The 22,448-nt window shown below is 36.7% G+C and overlaps 1 protein-coding gene across 31 annotated transcripts in view; it reads right to left on the minus strand.

The window, feature by feature from the left end:
- TENM3 (teneurin transmembrane protein 3) overlaps nucleotides 1-22,448 on the minus strand; it is a 1,284,378-nt gene that overhangs the window by 293,204 nt on the left and 968,726 nt on the right. For 30 of the 31 annotated variants that reach the window (XM_030947662.1, XM_030947654.1, XM_030947660.1 and 27 more), the window contains 2 exons: nucleotides 16,969-17,271; nucleotides 2,158-2,436 (listed from right to left, as the gene is read on the minus strand). The exons of the other annotated variant lie outside the window; for it this stretch is intronic. In XM_030947662.1, coding sequence (XP_030803522.1) covers nucleotides 2,158-2,436; nucleotides 16,969-17,200 — 511 coding nt within the window. In that variant the 5' untranslated portion in view covers nucleotides 17,201-17,271. The remainder of the gene's footprint in view (nucleotides 1-2,157; nucleotides 2,437-16,968; nucleotides 17,272-22,448) is intronic. 31 annotated transcript variants of the gene reach the window in all.

Consider the following 22,448-nt stretch of genomic DNA (forward strand, 5'->3'; position numbering starts at 1 on the left):
GCCAGGGCAATACCGTTTCCCTGGCTTTAAATTGTATTTTCTATTCTATTGTGAACATTAAATGTACTGAGTTCCAATGACGTGTATAAAGCAATTTCTCAGCCAAGTCTTCCACGTTCAGTGGAAACAAAAATTCAGAGAAAAAAATACCAAAGAAGATTAAGCTTTTCACCCTTTTAACATCTCCACTGAAACGGCGACCCATGACATGGTCCAAGTTATAGATGTTTCATAACCCTAGGGAACTCTCAAGCCATCAAAATTTCATTAGCTTCACAGCAGTCACTGTAATCCTTTTTAGCAGCTAAACTTTTCGCTGAAGTTGTATCAAACACCAGGCATTCCTTCCATAATTTTAATCACTGCAGAATAACGCATTTTTTAACACATTCACAGTCTTCTCACACATGTAAAAACAAAACACTCTAACTTCCAGCTGATGGAGGATGTTTTGGCACATGGTAATCAGAAAATTTCCTTTTCAAAAAACTCTAAGTATGAAATATATTAAAAAGTATACCAAACCTATGGTACCTCTGAAGCAGTCACCTCTTTAGTAATGCAAAGATATGACTTCCTATGGAAATAGTGTGTGCATGCATGTGCACGTGAAAATATATTTTCAAGATCAATTACCAAGGTTTTTACAAGAGGGTCAAGAGAATTTGTTTCATCACAGACCTTTCAAAATCACAGAACTGCTCAACAACTTTTTCTAGATTGCTCTGCAGCTGAAATACCAAGCTTTATCACACAGAAACTCCACTGCCAAAAGGTGGTAGGCAAGTACTTCTGTCTTCCTCTTTCAGAACCTGCCTTGGACTCAAAACAAATTTTCCAAGCATGACACAAGACACCTGTGAACACTGAGAGCTGCTCAGGTACCATGTAGCATTATATCCAACACAAAAGGAGGGTCCCATTTGAGATAGTGGTTTTGCACAGATATCTTCATGTAGAAACAGCCACCAGCAGAAAAATAAGTATGAATAACAGCGAATTATAGCTTTGGTTTTGCTTTCTCAAGTTGAAGTTAAAACAATAAACAAGAAGGACTAAACTTCACTGCTTGTAGTTTAAAATAAAAGTGCATTAAGTTTTTAAGCATTTCCATACATACATACCTACGTAGCTGTTTCCCACCATGTGTTACAGTCATTTCTGGAGGATAGCAATAAAATTGCTCTAATTTTTATACAGCCGAGCAGACAGGTTTAATAAATTAATAAAAAGACATGTAGACATGCAGGCAATAGCCATCACTAATTTTCATTGTTAATCATTTTCTTTATTCCTCTTTTGGGTTTTTCACATAGAAAGTCATGACGTTAATAGATGAATTAATTGTTTTAATTCTAGTAAAGTTGAAAATCTTCTGCAAATACAAGTTAAGATTGGTACAGTTAGCATTTAACACCACATTAGATTCTGTTCATAACCTCAAGAGGAGGTTAAAAAAAAACTTTGAAAAGCTTTAAAAATGAATCAGTCAATTGTATTAACCTATTTTCATTTAAACTCTAAGACTTAATATACAATGGTCATACCCCACATCCTACAAAGCTGCTAAGATTTTTGTTGCAGATTTTAATTGCACAGTAATCCAGTCCCCCAGGCACATCAAAGGCCACATGTCCCTCTTCACCACAATTCCAATTGCTCTCATCAGCTAAGAAGTTTAAAGCACAATCAAATTTCTTTTTCAATCACATGAGCCCTGTTAATAAGCTATTCTTTGAGTTCACTCATCCATTCTAAGATTCTGCAACTTCTCCAAGATGTCTTGAAGAACAGTTTACAATGAAACTTTTGAATGCAAGCTAGCCTGAGGAAAAACTTTATCACCACTTAGCTGTTCCCCAGAGGGTAACAGGTGACATGACCTGAGATAATACAGAACTAATCTTTTTTTGTGATAAAACTCTTTCAAAATTACAGCTAAAGCATCATACCCAAAGGTTGTATTAGTTAGGACTGATACTGAATATTGACTTTTATGGGAAGAGGAGAGGGAAAAAAAAAAACCAGAGAAGGTAAAAAAAAACAGAGAAGGCAAATAACTCAAGGCCATTCCTTTAATGATCTAAAATTGCTGAGTGTCAGCCAAAACAGCAAATAAACATTCATTTATATATGGGCATATGCACAAGAACTTACCATTTTCACTGTCGGACTTGTTCTCGTGTTCGGTATCAGTCAGAGTGAGGGCTGAGTTGGAACGGCTCGACAGACAGGAACTGCGCCCTGATTTGACCCCCCTGCCCCAAAGTCTCATGGCATGCTCTGGAGACATCACTCCTTCATTTTCAGTATCAGCATCTGACCCTGCACTGATAGAGTAACCTCTGTGGGGGAGCCCCATTTCCGCACAAAATGCCAGTCCTCGACGAGCTGCTGGTTCACAAACTCCTAACTGCCTTAGGGTAAAATTCTGTCCTGATTAGGGGAAAAAAAGATAACAAAAGATGAGAAATTTTTAATTATTTTATTTTAAAGAATTTTAAAGTAAAAAAAGAAAACTCTTCATGTGCATAATTGTCTCAGATATCATATAAGGTGTTTTGTCAAAACTCCACCTGCATTACAATCAAGTGGACTCTTTTGTCTCCAGCTCTTCTCAGCAGTATTTTGTTAACTGCTTAAATGCATCAAAAGTGATCCTGGCTAGCAAGTAAACAAAACAGAACCTCCTAACTAAGAAAAGCCAATTCAGTACATGAAAGGATTAAAAAAAATCATAAACTTTTCCTTTTTTCAAAGAAAAAAATATTTTTCTAAGCATAAAAGCATTTAACAAGGTATTTGTCAGGATTTTTACTTGACTGGTTTTGGGAAGGGTATTTTGTTTGTCCTTGTTAGAGGCCAAAGCAAGAGGCTATTTTCCCCATAGAAACATCACCTAATGTGGTAATGGAAAAGCTAAACAGGAACAAAATTCACCTGTTTTTTTTTTTCTCTGCCCTACTTTAATACACAATTACAAACAGAAACACGGCCACCTGTTACCTGCAAGTATTACAATAAAATTGTTATTTTTCGTGTCACTGTATTTTGAGAAGCATTTTACACTTTTACTGCTGAAGAAGAGTCCGTGCATTTTAACAGACTTTTAGCCTGTTTTGGGGCAGAGCAGGAGACATAAGTGAATCCCAATGATTGTATTAATAAATTACGTGCAATAAACTTGTGACACTTCAATAACTTAGAGTGTCTAAATTATGCGACACTCAAAAATGACTGCCTTTTTAATGGCTGTGTCTTCATCCCACTTTTATGTCTGTAGATTTAAGACATTTTATGATATATAGACACTTGGCAAGCTCCTTTGCATACCTATATCTATAATACCTTTCCACTCTAGCCCACAATTATTTCACAGCTCTGAGAATAAATCAGGACACACATTAAATTTTTGAATCTGACAGGCATCCTAATTTCTCCATAATTAGTCATTCAACATAAAAACACACTAGCAAGATAATTAAAGATTATAATATGTCAAGAACAGAATTCTATACATGAGAAAGAAACAGAATTGCAAAAGTATGAATACAGAAGTGCAAATAATTCCTGAAATATTAAGAGTTAATGCATTGGTCATTAACTTTTTTAAAGTGATCTGGTTAATTATTTTATTCCTGCAGTCACCTGAAGCTGTTGTTGCAAGTTTCTTCACAGTCAGAACCATAAATGAATTCTGACAATGACTTTCATAAATTAGGAAAATCAATTACTACAATTAGGTACAAATCAAACTACTTATTATGCAGCTGTGAATAGACATTTGAATGAAAATAAAGCTGGGGAGGTAAATATAAAGAAGCAAGCATATTTATGACTATGTCTGAACAGTGTCAAGGGTATAAGAAAGGGGATTATCATGCACACTGATACTATCTTGTAACTTTTTAAAGCTGTCATGCCATGTGACTTTCTGGGTTTTATTGAGAGCTGAAACCAATCAGCGAAGGAAACAGGCCAAACAAACCGCCCAGTGGTAATAGGGTCAGAGCTGAAAGCAGTGAAGTGTCTAAAATGCTTATTATTTTGCACTTTTGTAGATACATGCTAAGGGTGACAGTTTAGAACACTGGGTTATTGGTACATTAGTATATGAATCTACATTTTCAAACAGTTGCCTAAAATCAGATACAAATACAGAAGAAGCCTCTGTGCACATGTGTATGTATACAGGTGTCTCTACACACACAGAGTAGATAAGATGTAAACACAGTTGCACAGGCAGCACCTTATTTATTCTAAAAAGAGCATTTGAGAAGCAAAATGGAAAGGAAAGAGGCATTCTGACCAAAGACGAGGTTACTTGAGTCAGTAACAAAACAGCTGCTGACTTCAATGGGACAAGGTGTTACAGCTGTGGTCCCCAGAGGCTCATGGTGCTGGAAGGATGCAGACAGACACAGCCACTGCCCCCTGAGCCACAGGCAGGGCAGCTGCAGCAGCAGGAGAGCATCACACCCTGCAGCTCCCCCAGCAGCCTGCTGCACACAGCCCCTGCTCTCCCCACTGAAAACACCCCCCTGCACTCAGGCACAGCAATTTGAAAAGACAGTTACACACACACTTCTTTTTTTGTCATAAGCACCTAAGTGAAACCACCTGAGGCATTCCAGAGCATCTTCAGGAGCTTCACAGGAGATTTGGTCTCAAGCATAACATACCACCTACCATCTAGTCATGGATTTTTAAACTGAAGTTTACAATGTCCTATCTCTATGTAAAATCTTTTCCCCTCTCTTGTGAATGGTAAAAAAACCTCACAAAATGACATTGCACAGGCAAAACAGAAAAGGGGGAAGGTTTGAATACTCTCATCCCATTCAATATATTAGAGCTTTTCACTACACTCAGAAGTTTTACAACATAGCCCAGAAATGTTGTAACAGCTTTGGAATCATCAGGCTATTTAATCTTCTGACCTAAAGCCTTCCTAAGAGCTTCACTAAGAGGATTGTAGTCCATGTAAGTTGCCTACATAAATGAAAAAACAAAACAAAACAGACCCCAAACAACCCACAAAACCCAAACTGAGAAGTTGACATGGAAAAATGAAATGTTTATTTCTGTAGAAATTCAAAACTTCGAATCCCAAAGGAAATCATACACATGTGATAGAAAAATTCTATATCGTCTTAAGGTTTCTGAACAATGAAAACAGGAAATCTTCCAGGATTCAGGGGAAGCTAAATACAGCTGAGATGCAGACCTAGTGGGTAGCAGATTAGTTGGGAGCTTTTACCTGATAATGGACAACACTATGAAATCAAATTAAAAGCTGAAAAAGAGGTTGTATGAGCTCAGTGAGAAAAAAGAGCATGAAGTGAGGATGTTCTTTTTGTTTTCAGAGTTTCTAATTCATCTTTCCAGAATGATTTTCATGTGAGGGATTTACTCAATGGTTTCTTACACTTTAACATTTGCCATTTCTCCCACTTACAGTAAGTGCCTCAAGAGTTCATAATGACTTAAAAACAGCTTGGCCATTGTAATGAACCAATTTCTGAGAAAAAAATGGAGGTACAGAACGAACAGGAACCATCATGGTTTATGTTTTTTTTCCTTTCCCTTAAAAATGTATGAAGTGAAAATTAGAAACAAAATTAGACACAACATTTCAAGGAGACTTGTTCTGGAGACACTCTTGAGTGTTTTAGAGTGTTTGGGATATGTCATGAAGTTTTAAAAACTCACAATAATGCTGTTTACTACCACTCAACTATTAGATGCTGCATTTCTCCTGACTAGGAATATCAATTTATGGGTATTGTGAAGATTGTTGATACCCTCCATTTGTGCAGACAAGAGTAAAAATTAGGAACTCTAAAATAACTTCCTAAAGCTTGTGCAGCATACATGCCTCCCTGTAATGTTGCAACTTTCTCTGTAAGCAATGATCCATGTAGGATTGGTGCACCTCCTTAACTACATCACTTATACAAAAAAGGATGCCAACATACTTTTAATTCATATAAGTCTATATGTAGAATTATTATTCTTAAAAGATAATGTGCATATATATATTTCTCTGCCAGAATCACACAGGCTGCATCATACAGAAATGTGCTTTTTTTTTTCAGTTTAATCAAATATTGCTATAAGAAAGTTTGACATATGCAGAAATGGTGTAGTTCTTTATTAAGCTGTAAGTTAAAAGCTGGAATTAAATGGAAACTTGCTGCACTTGTGTTACATTTGTTTCCCTGTCCTATTTTGGGGAAGTCCTTCAAAGACCTCCATATTAACTTAAGTTCCAATTTGGAAATGTTATCAGTGGAAATGGGTTTTTGAAGAGGACTACTAAACAAAAGAAAAGGTCCCATAGTTCTTCAGTTGTCAGTGTCTGCTTTAAGTTGGATCTATACTAAATATAAACACATAGATATTATCTTTAAAACCATGAAAAGGAGAAAGAATCAAACAGAAGGAATGAATAAAAGTTGCCAAAAGAAAATTTGTCAGCATCTCCAGCCATCAGCACTGTCCTAATTCATTAACCACTGATAAATTGACAAGTCAGGTTTTAGCAACAATAGACTGTAGAAAAAAAAAAAACTGAAATGCGTCCAAAGCACCTGCCTAGTTAGCATAAAAAAACACCCAACTCCCCTAGCTTTTAAACAGAGGAATTATAGTGTGAGTGTCTTTGCTGACTTTGGTTTTGTCCTATTAGTTCGGACACAGTACCAAAAAGGCAGAGGTGCCCAACATATCCAAGTTCACACTTTAAATTCTCTTCAGTTTGGCTCTTGATAATGTTTCACACCGTATCTGCCTCTCTGCATCATTCATTACTTGTCAGTCCCCTTTCTAATCTATCCTGTATTTTACCTTTTTCTACCTGCCTAGAACACATCTGAGGCATTCAAAAATCAAGCACATTTTCCCTATAATCACTATGTGATAATGCATGAAAAAAATACTTATACCAAACTTGGTAAAACTGTGAAACATCTAAAGCTGTACACATGCAAAACAATGATCATGGTCCTTTGGAGAAACAAACTTCTCCCTTAGATTTCCTTGACTTGCCACTTAATCCTAATTTTCCTTTTATATTAAAAGTAGTTTCATTTCTTTAGAAAGCAAATAAAGAAAAAGATCTTTCTCTAGTTTTTCTTTTCTGTCTGTAGATTACTGCATAGAAATACATCCTCAATAATAAAACATTTATTATATAAGCTGATTGTGTAAGCAGCACTGGTATTGAAGTGTTCCTGTAAGGACCACACTGCTTTCTGCTACTCTGATATGGGAAAAGTACTTACTTCCTTTTTATTTCATATTTAGACACTATGTAGGGGATACATTTCTCCTATTGAAGCTCTTTATGCAGAGCTCACACTTAGAATAAGGCCACTTGTAAGGAAATTACTTGAGAGAAAGAACATGGAAATAAATGTACAGTAGGATAACAAATTTGCTGAAAATAAAAAGGATAAAGATTTTTTTAAAATAGCAAAACAGATACCTTAGATGCCCTAGAAAACTCTGACAAGGGGTGTACAAACACTGTCTCCAGAAGTCAGAATGTTAGGCGGGTACAATGCAATTGCACAAAAGAGAGAATGACTAACAGATGTGATACATCCATTCTGTCACACAAACTTCACAATATATTTACTAAAAGGGAGTTTTCAAAGCTGTACGTGCAGAATTCTGTCCGCTAGGATGCAAGGAACTGCAGTGAACACTGACAAGTAGTGAGCTTTCCCTATGCTAATATTTTCTTTCTGATTTGCTATAGTATTTTGTTGTTATTACTTTAGCCTGATTTTTGCTCTTGTGCAAATTATCTGTGAAATTTAAACCATCTTAATCCACTGTATCACATTTTCCTCCTATTCTTAATTCCTGTGTTTTTCTTTTCACTCATCGCAACCATCTTCCTTGTCACCTTTTAATCTCTTTTTCTTGACCTTTCTGCTCTATTCACTTTTCCATCTTAACCTCCTTTTCTTGTCATTATCTGATTTAGAGTGGAGCTGTAAGATTCATATGAAAGACAGTTGCTTCTCTAATATATCTAGTAAACTACATAATAACAAAGAGCATTGAAATACATTAAATCTCATCAAGTGTGCATATAATTTTCAAATGCTCATTATTCTCAACAAATATTAATCACAGTTCTCACATTCCTTATGGACTTTTAAAAGCATTTGGGGACATAAGTCATGGTCTTGGTGACTTCTGCAAAGATTAGTGCAAGATACTGTGAATTCTCTGAGCTCTACTTATTATGTTACTCTTGATAGAAGAGCTTTATGCAAGACTCAAATCCCATGTCAATTATTGAGAAAAAAAGTAAAAATTTACATGCATATATTTGCATATTTGTGGGAAATACAGTATTTCAAACTTGATACGTGGTTTTGTTAGTACAAAATCACAACGAAACATTAATTGAAAAGACAGTCTGGGAAAGTTTTTATTTTCAGATGTAGGGAAGAATTCATGTGTATGAAGCACAGTCATCCTCTTGTCACTGGTCTACAAAATGATGGTTTAAACACACAGACCCTCCTGTGCAATATGGGAAACTCATAATTTTATTCCCTGTTAGGCTTGAAGTGGTGGGGGATCTACAGTCCTAACCCTCAGACTAGAATATAAGATGCACTTCTTAAACCAGTATAAGGATAAAGGGCTGTTCATCAAGCCCATCTGAAGCTACCACAGAGTAAGATTAGAGCCAGCTGAAGATAATTTTACAACTGCACAATTCAAAGCTGCGAAGCAAACATGTTCACTAAATGAACTAATAATTTAAACATTATGGTTCCAAATTTGGGGATTTTATATTAAAAACTTATTTTATGACTATGATTATACAATATACAAACTAAATTAAGAGAATCCAGCACAGCTGTTCCAATCATGGGCTGAAAGAGGTGGAAAAATAGGATTTGTGGATTTAGAAAAGAAATACAACTCCATGAGTAGCAAAGAACACAACATCTTGATCACAAGCAGAATGACAGTATAGACAGTTTAAGCATCTCTCTTAATCTTTGGATCCTGGGACCAAAACATCAACATTCAAGCAGCCATTTATTACAAAATAAGAATTACAAAAAGCCTAAATTTGATAGATGTGAAGAAAATATGACCCAAGGGTAAGCAATGTAGAGATGATGGATATCCAGGCTGCAAGGAGCCTACAAAGACAGATCTGACAGGTATGAACTGCCACATTAGGGCCAGTACAGTGCTAATGACATGACATACAGCTTGAAATGGGAAAGGAAGGTGAGGAAGAGGGAGGCAGCATGAAGCATGCACACAAACTGGAGCTCAGGTTTACTGCTATTCCTGCGTACAGGGGGGTGAGAAAACTCTACTGTTATTTATGCCCTTTCATGAGGGAAAAGCATATTTGCCACCACAAGCAGCCAAATGGACTGGACCCAGAGGGATATGTCTCTCAGCATGGCAGAAAACTCAATTAGTTCTACAGGCTAGGAACTCAGACAAAGTAAAAAGTAAAAACTCAATGTGCCTATTTGAAGCCACCCACACATTTCAGTTCATGGAATTTCACATTGAAGTATTCCACATGTATGGGAATTGACTCTTCAATGCATGGACAGAAAGAAGTGCTCAGACCACTGCTGTAGCTGAATGGAAGCAATAAGAGAGAATACTGACCCAAAAGTTTCTGCAGAAAAGAAAACCTCTTATTCCCTCTATCACTCACACTCCCCATCACAATCCCCAAAAGGCTTTCCACTCTGTGAACCCCCATAATAAATGTAGTGTAGCAATGTTTTAATTTAGATGTTCTAGCAAAATGTCCATTATGCTGAAGACATGAAAAGATTTACCGCTCAGCAATATTTATGGCACTAAAAAAAAAAAAAAAAATTAAAAAAAAAAAAAGAAAAAAAAGGCATGCGCTCCCTTGGCTCTGCCATTTCCTCTTTTGGCTTTAATAAGTTCAGTAACACCGAGTACTGGCTCTCAAGCCTGTAAGTTGACACTTTACAAACTAATTTCAAAAAGCATCAAGGAACTTTCTGAGAAATTACCCCCATTTTACATCTCTGCTTCACTTTATGCATTTATTTGCCAATGATGGAATAAGCAATCACTCACAGCTTGGCCTCCAGCCCTGACTCTCAGCCCTAAGCACTAAATCAACAGAGAGGAGAGACAGGACTCTTCAGCTTCTTTCACTCCTCTCCTCATCCCATCTTTAACTGCACACTGCTCTAGCTTTATCCTCTCTGCGGATGTTAACATACTGAAGTCATCTTTTATAGCCATGCATGGGATCCATTCATCTCCCCAGTCCACCGTTTAGTTTTTATTATGAACAGAAGCAGCACATACATCTCCGTATATGACCTATGGAAAGATATAAAAGCACTTACAGACCCTCTACATTATCTTCCTTTCCATGAGGCTGAAAATCCTTGTGAAGGCCTCTTGGTCACCTTACAAATCCTTAATCATTATGATCAAGAACTTAATTCTCCTATTTTGCAACTGGACTAGTTGAAGACAAGGGTTCTGCTCTATGGACTTGCAGTGTCTGTGTAGAACTGCCTGAACAAGCAGTGTGCTGCCAGTAACCAAGGCTGATTTCTCCCAGGAGAATCACAATTACCCTCTGTCTCTAGATGTGTAGCTCATCTACAGGCCATGACCCACAAGGGGCCAATTTCACCTCGATGAATACCTTAGAGCATGTGTGCATATCACTGAGCGTGAACTAAATATACTCCTAATCAAATAAAAGTGAAATGTTTTTCTTCATACCACTTTGCAGCTAATAGAATAACTTTAAAAGTCAACATATCCTTATCACCTGGAACCTGAAAACCAATTAACTTTTTATTGTTGCTTTAAGAAGTTACTAGTATAACAATGAGAGATTATAATACTACTTAGCACTTATGGTGCTTTTCATCTTCAAAGCATTTTGCAAACATAGACTAATTAATCTTCCCAAAATGCCTGTGAGGTAGGTAGGTGTTATTATTCCTGTATTACACAAGGTAAAAAAAGAAAAAAAACACCTCTGGCAGAAGGTTATGTGCTTAGCTCAAGGCCACAAATTTATCCAGAACATACTGGCACCGTATGCTGCTTACAGAAGTTACCCACTGAAATCAGGCAGACACTGCAGGTGGCCATGTTTCAGCATAACAAAAAAGGATCTGTCATGATGACAATCAGGACACATCTTGCACTGCAGCCAGGAAGCATAAAACACTAATTCTAATATCTGCCTTGGATTTTGAGAGACAGCTCTTGCCATGTCACTGAATGGTAATTAATTTGCTCATTGGGAGATCACAAAGTCACTAATATATTATTTCATGCCTTGATATAAATACCTTGCAAAGCAAGCTGATGCAGTTCTGCTGATAAGCACTTACCTACCCAATAGGCAAAATGAGCTCATCAATAAAGCCCAGGTAGTGGAAAGCCAAAACATTCTTAGGCATCTATCCTTCCACTGCTTCAAACAGGTAAAAGTACTCAGGCCTTAGGTTTAAAAACGTGACCATTTAAATCCTTTCATCCTAGAGCTGACATTTACGGTGACTAAAAAGATTAAACATTGGGCTATCCAAATAAGTCATTTTGGGCAGCTAGTATTTAAAGCAATAGACTTTGGAGTCATATTAGGATAGTAGTTTCAATTAAGGTACCAATTTCTAAGGTCTTAAAAAAGTATCCTTGACAGTATTTAATATCTTATGTAATAAAATAAAATTGTCAAAGCATGTATATCACTGCTTCAGGTCCCTCTTTTCCTGACTGGTGATATTTTTCTAGCACCTAAATCTAATTTTCATGGAATAGCAGTTGAACAATAGCTGAGATATATCCACACACTGTAACATACTGTAACATGGCTCTACTTTTTAGCACCCAGGAATGAGCTGTCCAGCATACTGTGAAGGAAAAGAATTCCTTTTCTTTACTTATTTGGTACATTTGGCCTCTCTTCCAGCAGCTTCAAGAAGGTATTTAGGGCATTTAATCTAATTTAGGCACTTAAGTATTCCAGAACAGTAAAGGCATAAAACTATGCATAGGAATGGTTTCTCCAGCAAAACTGGAAGGGATAGAATGCAATTAAATTTATCTTGAGACTTGGCTGACAGATAACTGTTCTGATTGATAAACAGAATGAAGTCATTCTCACTGCCATCTAAGAAGACCAAAAAACTTTACCCGCAGTCTAAATCATATTTGACTCAAACTTCCAAAAAGTAAAAATTTAACAAAACCTGCACTATCCCCTCGGGTCTTCTAATAGAAAAGTGTGTCCTACAACTCAGTTTCCCAATTTACACAGTTTGCAAACAGTGCTGTGAAGATTTTGTAAGAAAATATGAGCATGCACAAACCTGCACTAAATTCTACCACCTGTGCTTGTAGGTCAGCTTCTGTTCCTGTGCAAAATCTCACTGACATGATACATGGATCCCTCTCTAGGACCACTACACTGTTCTGCAACTACAGAAGTTTTTGCAATGGAACAATGACTACTTGAGACGTATTTAATAGATCCCTCTTCCCTTTAACTTGTATCCAATGGTAAAAAAACCACAGTTTTTGCATGCCTGCATTTTCTTACTAAATTAATACAAAGTTTTTCAGTTATTGTGAGTCCAGGTTTGATTCATGATCTTTTTTCAATTATATTAATATTACTAAAGTATTACTTCAAATTTTTTTCCAAATGCAATTTTAAAAATACTCCTTACTTTCTGTATTTCCACCATCCTTCCGACCCACACTGTAGTCATGCCACACTTTCAGATATTTTTCCATAGCAGTCTCCTATGTACTATCACTTTATATCACTTCTTACAGGAAGTGGTATAAAATTTCTAAACACAGGAACTTTTCTCTGTACAACAGAGAAATTCAACTTCATACTGTCAGCTTTAATCTTGAATTGAGCAAGGGACTTGGGCATAATGCAATACACAATTGTAGAATCAGTCATAGAATGGTTTGGCTTGGAAAGGACCTTAAAAATCATCTGGTTTCAACCCCTCACCAATGGCTCCAGTCTAACTACAAGCATTTAGGTTGCTGAATTCAATTAGAGAAGTACATTTAAATCAAGTAGAGAAGCACATTTAAATCAGGCTGCTCTGTATAGCTGGATACTTTGAAGTATATGAAAACATGTGTAATCTTCTCTAACACATAAACAGAAGACTATCCTACCATCACACCTTCAAAGTAAAGTCTTTCATGGAGCTTCAGCCATTGTCAAGCATGAGATTAGGTATCTTCTCAAAGTAATACAAAATCGAGTGTCTTTCTTGAAACTAACTAAGTAAAAAAGGCTCACGGCCTTCACTTACATGGCTCTCCTGTGAGGTTTATAAACAAAGAGAAAATAAATAACTAATTAAAAAGTTCTCAATAGTAGGCTAAATAATCCTCATTTAAAATTATTAAAACAAAACCAGTTTTGCAACAGGTGAAGGGGCTGAAGAAAAAGAAGAGACTGGACTAGGTCTTATCTCTCATGGATGTTAACTGAAAGCATATTGCCTAGATGTAGCTCCAATTGCCTAAAACAGCTTACTTGCTCTTCTAGTTCTGTCAGCTGCTTTTCAAAAGTAACAAGATAGTCCCCAGTTATATAATAATTTCATGTTCAAATACTTTACAATATGTTTTAAATGCTGGTTTGTGAATCATAATGACAATCATATATATTTTTGGGCTCATATTTCTATTTGTGTAATTAATCTAAAGCAACAGAAATTCAACTCATGATGAAAAAATATCATTAGACTGGAACAGACAATTGGAGAATCTCCTTTCCACAAGAAAAGATCTCATGGAATAAAGATACCATGAATAAAGCACACCTATCTCCAGCAGCAGTATCGCTTTCTGAATTCCTATCACTGGATTTTGGGAAAGAGGAAGAACAAAAAACGTGTACTGAAGCAACTCAGGAAGAAGAGAGAAAAAAGTTCTGATTCACTAGCAGAAAGCTTTCCAAGGATTTACCCTAAAATATCAGGCATAAAAAAACATACTGACATTTTAAATGTGAGCCAGCAGTGCCCTGGCAGCCAGGAGGGCCAGCCCTGTCCTTCACCAGGCCCAGCGTGGCCAGCCAGGCAAGGGAGGGATTGTCCTGCTCTGCTCTGGGCTGGGGCAGCCTCAGCTCCAGGGCTGGGGGCAGTTTGGGTGCCAGAGTGTAAGAATGATGTTCCAGAGGAGGGCAGTGAGGATGTTGGAGGGCCTTGAGGGGAAGCCGTGTGAGGCGCAGCTGAGGGCACTTGGTCTGTTCAGCTGGAGAAGGGGAGACTGAGGGGAGACCTTAGCGCACTCTAGAGTTTCCTTGTGAGGGGAAGAGGGGGAGGCACTGTTCTCTTTCTTCTCTGTGGTGACCAGTGACAGGACACAAGGGGATGGCCTGAAGCTGTGCCAGGAGTGGTTTAAGCTGGGTATTAGGGAAAGGTTCTTCATCCAGAGGGTCTTTGGGCACTGGAACAGGCTCCCCAGGGAAGTAGTCACAGCACCAACCTGACAGAGCTCCAGAAGTGTTTGGACAAGACTCTTAAGCACACAGTGTGACTCCTGGGGTGTCCTCCACAAGGCCAGGAGTTAAATTCAGTAAATCCTGATAGGTCTCTTCCAACTCAGAAGAGTCTATGATTTTATGGTTTTAATTCCTCCACATTTGAGAGACGAGAATCTTGCATAACTGCTCCAGTAACTTTCCAGCTGACACAGGAAATTTCATATTGTTTTACACAGGGCAGAAAGTGAAACACCGGTCATGATTAATTTTTTAAATTCATTCCTAATTAAAGGTATTTATTAAAGGTTGCCATTTTTATTTACAGAGTAATTTCCTGTTGAATTAGGAGGCTGTCAATTACACTGTCAACAAAGCCACAAATCTCATACTATTTCTAGGCAGAGAGGAAAAAAATAACAGGGAAGCATCTTTTATATATTATTTAAAAACCTTTGAAATGACCTTGAGGACCTTTTGCACAAAATACTCCCAATGCCAGAAGCTGTAAATTCTCAGTCAAAGATGAGGAACACACTACCTGAAACACGCCCTTTATTACCTGACCCTATCAAACCTGCAGGTAGTCCCCAAAGGGGCCAAACTGCTCTGCAGTACGGGAAGCCAATAAGCCATACAAAAAGAATTGAAAGGACAATGAGGGAAATTAAATGGGCACAGAAGACAGTGCTGAGACCACTGGAAGGTGAAGAGGGAATTATTCATCCTAGACTGCCATTTTAGGCCTATAGACATGGAATTTATTGCATATTGGCTAAGATGTATTAGCTAAATACTGTGTGCTTTTCTGAAGAAAGTGAAAGGGAATAAAAATGAAGCCTCAGTGCACCATCATATGTGACATGCCAGAGGACAACTTCTTCCAGTTTGTTATTGCTATTTAAAAAAGAATAATATTCTAGTCAGGCAATAGTTTATTAATTCATTAAATAAATGGTGCATGTTCTGACATTATTTTATCCCTAGTACTAAGACAGTGTCTACAGTACAGATCTTAAAAAACTTCCTCTTGATTTTACCTCATTAAAGTAATGATGTCAAGGTGACTAATGACTTAAAAACTAGAAAGCTGTGATAACCTGAATTTTCGACACATAACAGAAAAAAAAAACAACAGCAGAAAGTAGAGTAGCAGCAAGCCTCAGTTACACATGCATAAGAGAAATATTTTTATTTCCCTTGCAAACATTAGTAGGCAAAGAAGTCAACACCATCTGCCCAGTTCTAATTTTAATGTAAAGTTATTCTAAATGGAACAGAGAAAAAACATCAATGGGAAAAATTATTTAGATATTCTAAAATTAAAATTAAGGACTGTCTCACCAGGAGTGAGATTTCTAAATCTACTTTTGTTTCTGCATAAAATAGGAGATAGCCTTAAACAGAAAACTGAGTCATAGGTTCACACAGCTCTTGGCCTAGCTTTAGCCTTTTAGATAGCTGGGCTGAAATACTCTACACATTTCATAACATTTTTTTCCTCTTTACATTAAGTAGCTTAGTTGTGTAAATGTAGAAGCATCAATTCCAGACACTACAGTTTGGAATCCAAAAGTTCAGCATAAGTGCTGAACCCTAACTGGAGCAGAGTTTAATCACACAGAATCCCTGGGATCTAAAGGGACCTCTTGGGATCATCTTGTCCAAACCCTGTGCTCAAGCACAGTCAGCTACAGTAAGGTGCAAGAGAACCATATTCAGTCAAGTTTTGAGCATCCTGATGGGATATTTAGGCTTCTCATGTTACTCCAGTCCTGAACTGAAAAACTCAACAGTGAGCTTTAGCAACCTATTACCATCTGGTTATATATTAGAGATAACCACTCAAAAAATCATCCAACACACCCAAATGCACAAATTGTGAATTAATTTACCTTACTGAGCCGTGCTCTTTTACTGCCCTTGTAAGCTAAAATGTAAAAGCACTGAGCTAATGAATTATTTTTATGCTCATCCATACATACTGTGTCTCCACAGATGTATTCATAGGGCTTGGTCTTCTTAGAACACTTGTATTTATCTATTTTTTCTATTAATTTTTAAACTATTTACATTTTTAGATATACTGGATTGGCAAACTTTTGGGCAACCTATTAATGAGCCAAATAACTGGGGGTCTATTTTTAAATTGTAAGGCCTGAATGCTTCACACTTGACTCTGCAATATTGTCACTGACCCACTGCCCAACAGAGGCCATTTCCTTCCTGTGCATCATCTACTATTTATTCCAAAGATGGTACACAACGCTTCCCCATCTTTGTAAAACATTTAGGGAGCTACGAGGGAAGTGGATTATGTGTGTTGAATATTACCAAAACTGACGGAACTGGTGAAATAACATTCTCTTCCTGCAGCAAGAATGCCTTGGAACTAGTGAATTATACACTCTGAATTCAAACATCTTGCCTACCTTGTCTGGTATACTCATCTGCTTCTCTGTGGACCAAATCTTTTACCCGGTTTCCATACAGCAACCTAGAAGAATCATGATCAAAAGCTTTCAAGGTTTCACTGGAGCTGTAAGACTTCTGAGTAGGCACTCTGCACTCCTCATTTTCTGCAGAAGAGTTTGTATAGCGACGCTCCTTGTCCCGTCTGCTCTTTGTCAGGGAGCAATAAGGCCTACGTTCCTTCACATCCATACTTCATTCCTTCTCTGGGCACATCAGTCCAGCTTACTGGCAAGTCTTCTCTACATTCAGCTTACATTCACCTATAATAAAATTAGAAAGACAACCACTGATGTGTTACAATGCTCTCTAATGGCGGTAATTGATCCCTAACTGTCTGGAACAGAAAGAAAGAAAGAAAGATCTGCTCAGCAGTGGGTCAGAAACACTTCTGCAAGACTTGCCAGAGATCCATGCACGAGATACCCCGATCTAAAACATTAGCAAAAAAATTCTTGTGAAAAACATCAACACATAATTATTCATTTTTATACAACAGATTAAAAGATCAAAAGCAGAGAGTGACTGGAGCAGAGAACAGACTGGAAAAATAGTAGTTTTTCAGCTTTAGGAATGCGTTAGTTGCATAAGGTCTATCTGCAGGTAAGCTGGCTTTTTCTTTGTCTGAGAAGCCTGCATGATTAAATGTCAAATCTGGTTTTCTTCTGCTTGTTGGAAACTTGTGGTATTAATGCTTGGGGTTTTATACTTTTTTGTAGACTTTTAGACTTCTATAATTTCTACTGCAATTGCTATTCCGAGAAAATGATTCTCAACAGAGAACATGTACACATTATTTCACAGCAAGCTACAAAAATAACACAGGTGATGTACAGGAAGGTTTATCCAAGCCAGTATATTCTATGCAAGCTGTGCTAGAAGGCAAGAAAATATTTGATTTGCAAATGACAGTCAGAAATTGTTTTTCCCCCCTCAAGTTTTTAAGTAATATTACAGTGAGAATCATATTTCTATTACTATTTATTTTGCTTTAATATTTAATTCACGTTTTCAAAACTTCTCAGCTTTCAAAACAAGACATCTCAGTTTAATTTCTTGGGTCCTACACCCTCAACCACAATAGCTGCATTTCTGACAGAAAGAAAGCCTGGAAATTCTGCTTTTGTTTTATTAAGAGAAGTGCTAACATAAAGTTAAGAATATAATTTTTATCTTTAAGCGGCTGAGAAAGCATATACATATCACACAGCAACACATATCACAAAGGAGCAGCAAACTCCATTTGCACTCTTTTCAGCAAAAATAAGGTGCCTTTACAACTCGTCACTTATTTAAACACTTAATATCAAACTAATTAGTTGTCACTCCTTAAAATATTTACAGAGAGTATCAAATTTACTACAGTGCCAGAATTCAAGTTTGTGAACAAGAGCCAGTCCTTTATCATTTTGTTTTGCAATTTTCCAAAAAGATTTTTGCATTTCTTGGCCTATCTGAAGCTCAGTTTAGACTCGAGAATAAAGCTCCAAAGACTTCCATTTAAGGAAACAATGTGCTTTTATATTCTCAAATTTTAAGTGGTTAACTGATATTTTTACATGATCAAAAAAAAAAAAGTTTCACAACACGACAGTTTATTAAATTGATGACTGTTTAGTTGTTTGCATGCCCACATAGCACATCTTTCTAGCTTATATGAAACACTCAGATTTTAAAACATTTGATTTACTAATAAATGCAAGTACTTTCCAGGAAAAATCAGTTTACTAGAAATATTATAAACTCTGTGTTTTATTAATACAAAACTGAATTGTGATGTTTAAAAATCATTATTAAAAATACACATGGGAATTCCTTTGCAGCGCAAAGCCTATCTCCTCTTTCATCTAAGCATGTCAAAACTTTAAAGCGCCACTAATTCCTAGTGTCTCTAAACTGTACCATGGGAAAACTGACACACTATTCATCATCGTGACTGTTCACATCAAAGAAGAAATAATTTTTATTTTTATTCAAGTTTCCAAAATCCTTTATAATGTCAAAAAAAAACCAACCAAAAAACCCAAAACAACAACAAAAAAAGCACAACAAAAGCCAAACCAACAACCCAAACTCTTATTTGCACAACACATTATTACTATACCAAGTTAAAATCCTCCAAGATTTAATCTATGCTGTAGCACGAAGAAGTACTGATCTGCTTCCCACAGAAGTCAATGAATTCAATAAAATTTCAAAAAGCAGTTCTGTGGGTTATCTATTGCTTTTCCAGACAAAGAATGAAAAGGTTAAAAAAACACAAGCTGTTTAACAGCACCACTTTATGGAGACACTTCAGCAGTGATTATCCTGCCAGAATAATGAGGACTACTGGATTATTTGTGAGCATTTTTGAAAAAAGAAAAACCCAAACAAAACAAGCAACAAACCAAACAATAAAACAAACCTTTTAGGTTTTAAGAACATGATCTTTTTGAATCTAGCATTATACAAATCACCTGTTTACTTTCAGTAGCCTTTAACTTTAAAAATTAATAGTATCTCTCAGCAAGTCTTAGAAAACAACATCCTCAGGCTTGTGTCTGAATTTATTTCATCAATGAATTAATACACGTCTAATAGAAGACAGAATAAAAGCTATCTTAAAGATCTGTCTACAAATAAATGTTCTTTACTGTGATCAGACAACAAGCAGAAAAAGAGAGCACAAACATATTTGCAGGACACAGCAACAAATATCAGAATTAATGTTTAAGTAGGGTAAGTCAGCAGTGACAAGCCAAACAAAAGGAGACTTGCAGACGGCTTTACTACATCTTTACTTGAATCATTGATACATTATGAATCACCCCTTCTTCTTCCCTAGAAAACACTTACACCCAAATGAGAGAAGTATTTTCAATTATTGAGAAAATTATTTTAATAAAAAAACAAACTGTCATTTACTGCATCTACTCAGCCCCTTTCTCTGAAAGATCACTACTAAAATACTAACAAGATTTCCAATTCGCATCTTCACAGATTTAAATGAGCCACTGCTGCACAGATTTGATCATATTTCCTTTTTTTCTTCTGTTTCCTACAACATTAAAGCTGCATCTCAGGGTCTTGGCGGTAATAGACAAATGCACAGCAACTAATTTACAAAATCAGATTAAAATCTTAAACCAAGGAGAATAAATTTATTTTGAGATGTATTATGAAACACTTGCTTTCATCTGCAAAGAGTTTTTGCCCATATGTCAATATTTATGGTCTGTCAGGTTGCTTCACCCCAACTAAATGAAGTCATTTACACAGAGCAATATTTACAAAGCTATTGAACTACTAACACACTCACAAAAGGATGTCAGTTCAGCTCTGCTATACACTGCTGCACGTGCTATATTGCAATGCTAACCTGGAACAGCCTGCATGGACTGCGAAAAATAAAAATATTTCACTGGTGCATGCCACTACTTCAAGTTTCTGTGCAATACTTTTGAAAGTATAAAAACTGAGGATGCTCATCTGTGTCACTGAGCATTGGGATCTCCCATGACCTCTGCAGTGATCTCTGCAGTGCTGGGGGCTCCTGGCTGAATTCCACAGGAGGGTGTCACCAGGCTGACATGTCAGCTCTCATACAGGCACGCTCGGCCCACTTCTCTACACAGCTCAGCTGAATGCACACTCAGAATTTACTTTCTCAGTCTCACTCCAAATTTTAAAAACAGCTTGAAATCATAAAGAGGAGATGCCCATTTAAAAAATAATACTTAAATATTTCTTTTGACTTAATTTAGAAGGAGAAAAGAAGTAGAGAAGCAATTCTTGTTGTTATCAGGTCATGGGATCAAAGAGCTCATTCCCTTATGAGTCAGGCTACATTTTCGACCTCTGCCATCATTAACACTTTTAGCACAATATTTAATTAGCAAGTCTGATAAGTTGTGAGCAATTAATAATTAAAACAAATAAACAATCAAAATCCTTCTTTTACTCTAAGCATTGTAGAGACACCAAGTGCAAACACTAAAACTGAGCACAAGGCATGGTCACACAGGAGTGTCTAAGCAACCACAGGAGCTTCAATGACTTCGCCTCACACAGACGAAGTTGACTACTAGTGTAGTTTACACTGCATTTAAAATTTACCAGGACAACCTTTCATCAGTTTCTCTTAGTCATCTATGGCAACATGAAATAAAGCTGACATAGTGAAAAACAACAACAACAAAAAAACCACAACCAAAAACCAAATCACAGTTACTTAGCTTTTTTCAATAAAAAACACTCGGTACTTAAGTTCTGCACTGCGACACAGAAAAGCCATATTTAAATTGGTAAAATGCAAAAAAGGCATTAAGGTCATGCTACAGAGTTATCCAAAACACCCAGGTACAACTTTAGCATGCCTGCAGGCATTTTAAATGTCACAGAAAATGACTGCATTTTATTCAACACCTTGAACTCTGAGTTCCTCAACGGGTTGTTGCAGTTTGGCAGCAGAATTGTAATCCTGCCCAAGGTACACGGTGCTCCCTCCCCATCTCTCACTTGGAGAAACTTCTCCCAGCATTAAACATGATTCAATGAACATCAATGTACCTGACTAAGAAGTCAAAATATACCTCAGTTTTTTATGTCCTTTGATATCTAAGAATCTACAGAAGCATGAAAGAGTAAACAGGTAAGAAATAAAATATGTTTGTTACCGATATGACAAGATAATTGTATATAAAAGATTATGTCAGTGCTTAGGTTGATTTATGGATATACTATATTCCCTTTCAACATCTATATCCATTTTAGACATTTCTAAACATACAAAGCAAAACTGGATTAATTTTTATTCTTAATTCTAAGAATATTTATTCTTAATTCTAAGAATAATGAGAGTCATTAATATATATGGAGCTGGAATAGAAAATATTCAAAAAAAGGAAAGATAAAATTTATACATTTCTCTGTTACAGGAGAACAGTAAGAGAGTTTGAAATACAAGGAAGCACAAACTCTCCTCCTCAGTCTCAAAGAGAAGCAGCAGCAAGGAAAGCAGCATGCTGCTGGAACTGAGCCCTTCTTCCCTCCCCAAGGCCAGCAAAACTGAGATAGGGAAGGAACTTACATATTACATATCACAAACTTCCCTCCCAGCATCTCAATCTAAAAACAGACATTCCAAAGAATCATAGTATTCCCAGCCACAGAAACCTACATTATTATTGAATTATTGTTATTTTTGTTATTAATTACCATGATTACAAATGAAGAGTCATTGATCCTTCCACAGTGACTCCTAGGTGAAAGCACAGTCTGAACACTTGCTGAGATGGGGACCAAATCTGCTTTCATGATTCTACATAAACACAAGCAGTACAAGAACCCTAAGATTTCTGGGAGAAGAAGCAGGCTTGAGCTTCTGTCTGGAATAAGAGCAGAGGGTTTTACAGGTTGCAAGCTAAGACACTGCCTATTCTCAGCATTGACAACAGTT

The sequence above is a fragment of the Camarhynchus parvulus genome, chromosome 4 (assembly GCF_901933205.1).
Source record: "Camarhynchus parvulus chromosome 4, STF_HiC, whole genome shotgun sequence".
NCBI lineage: Eukaryota > Metazoa > Chordata > Aves > Passeriformes > Thraupidae > Camarhynchus > Camarhynchus parvulus.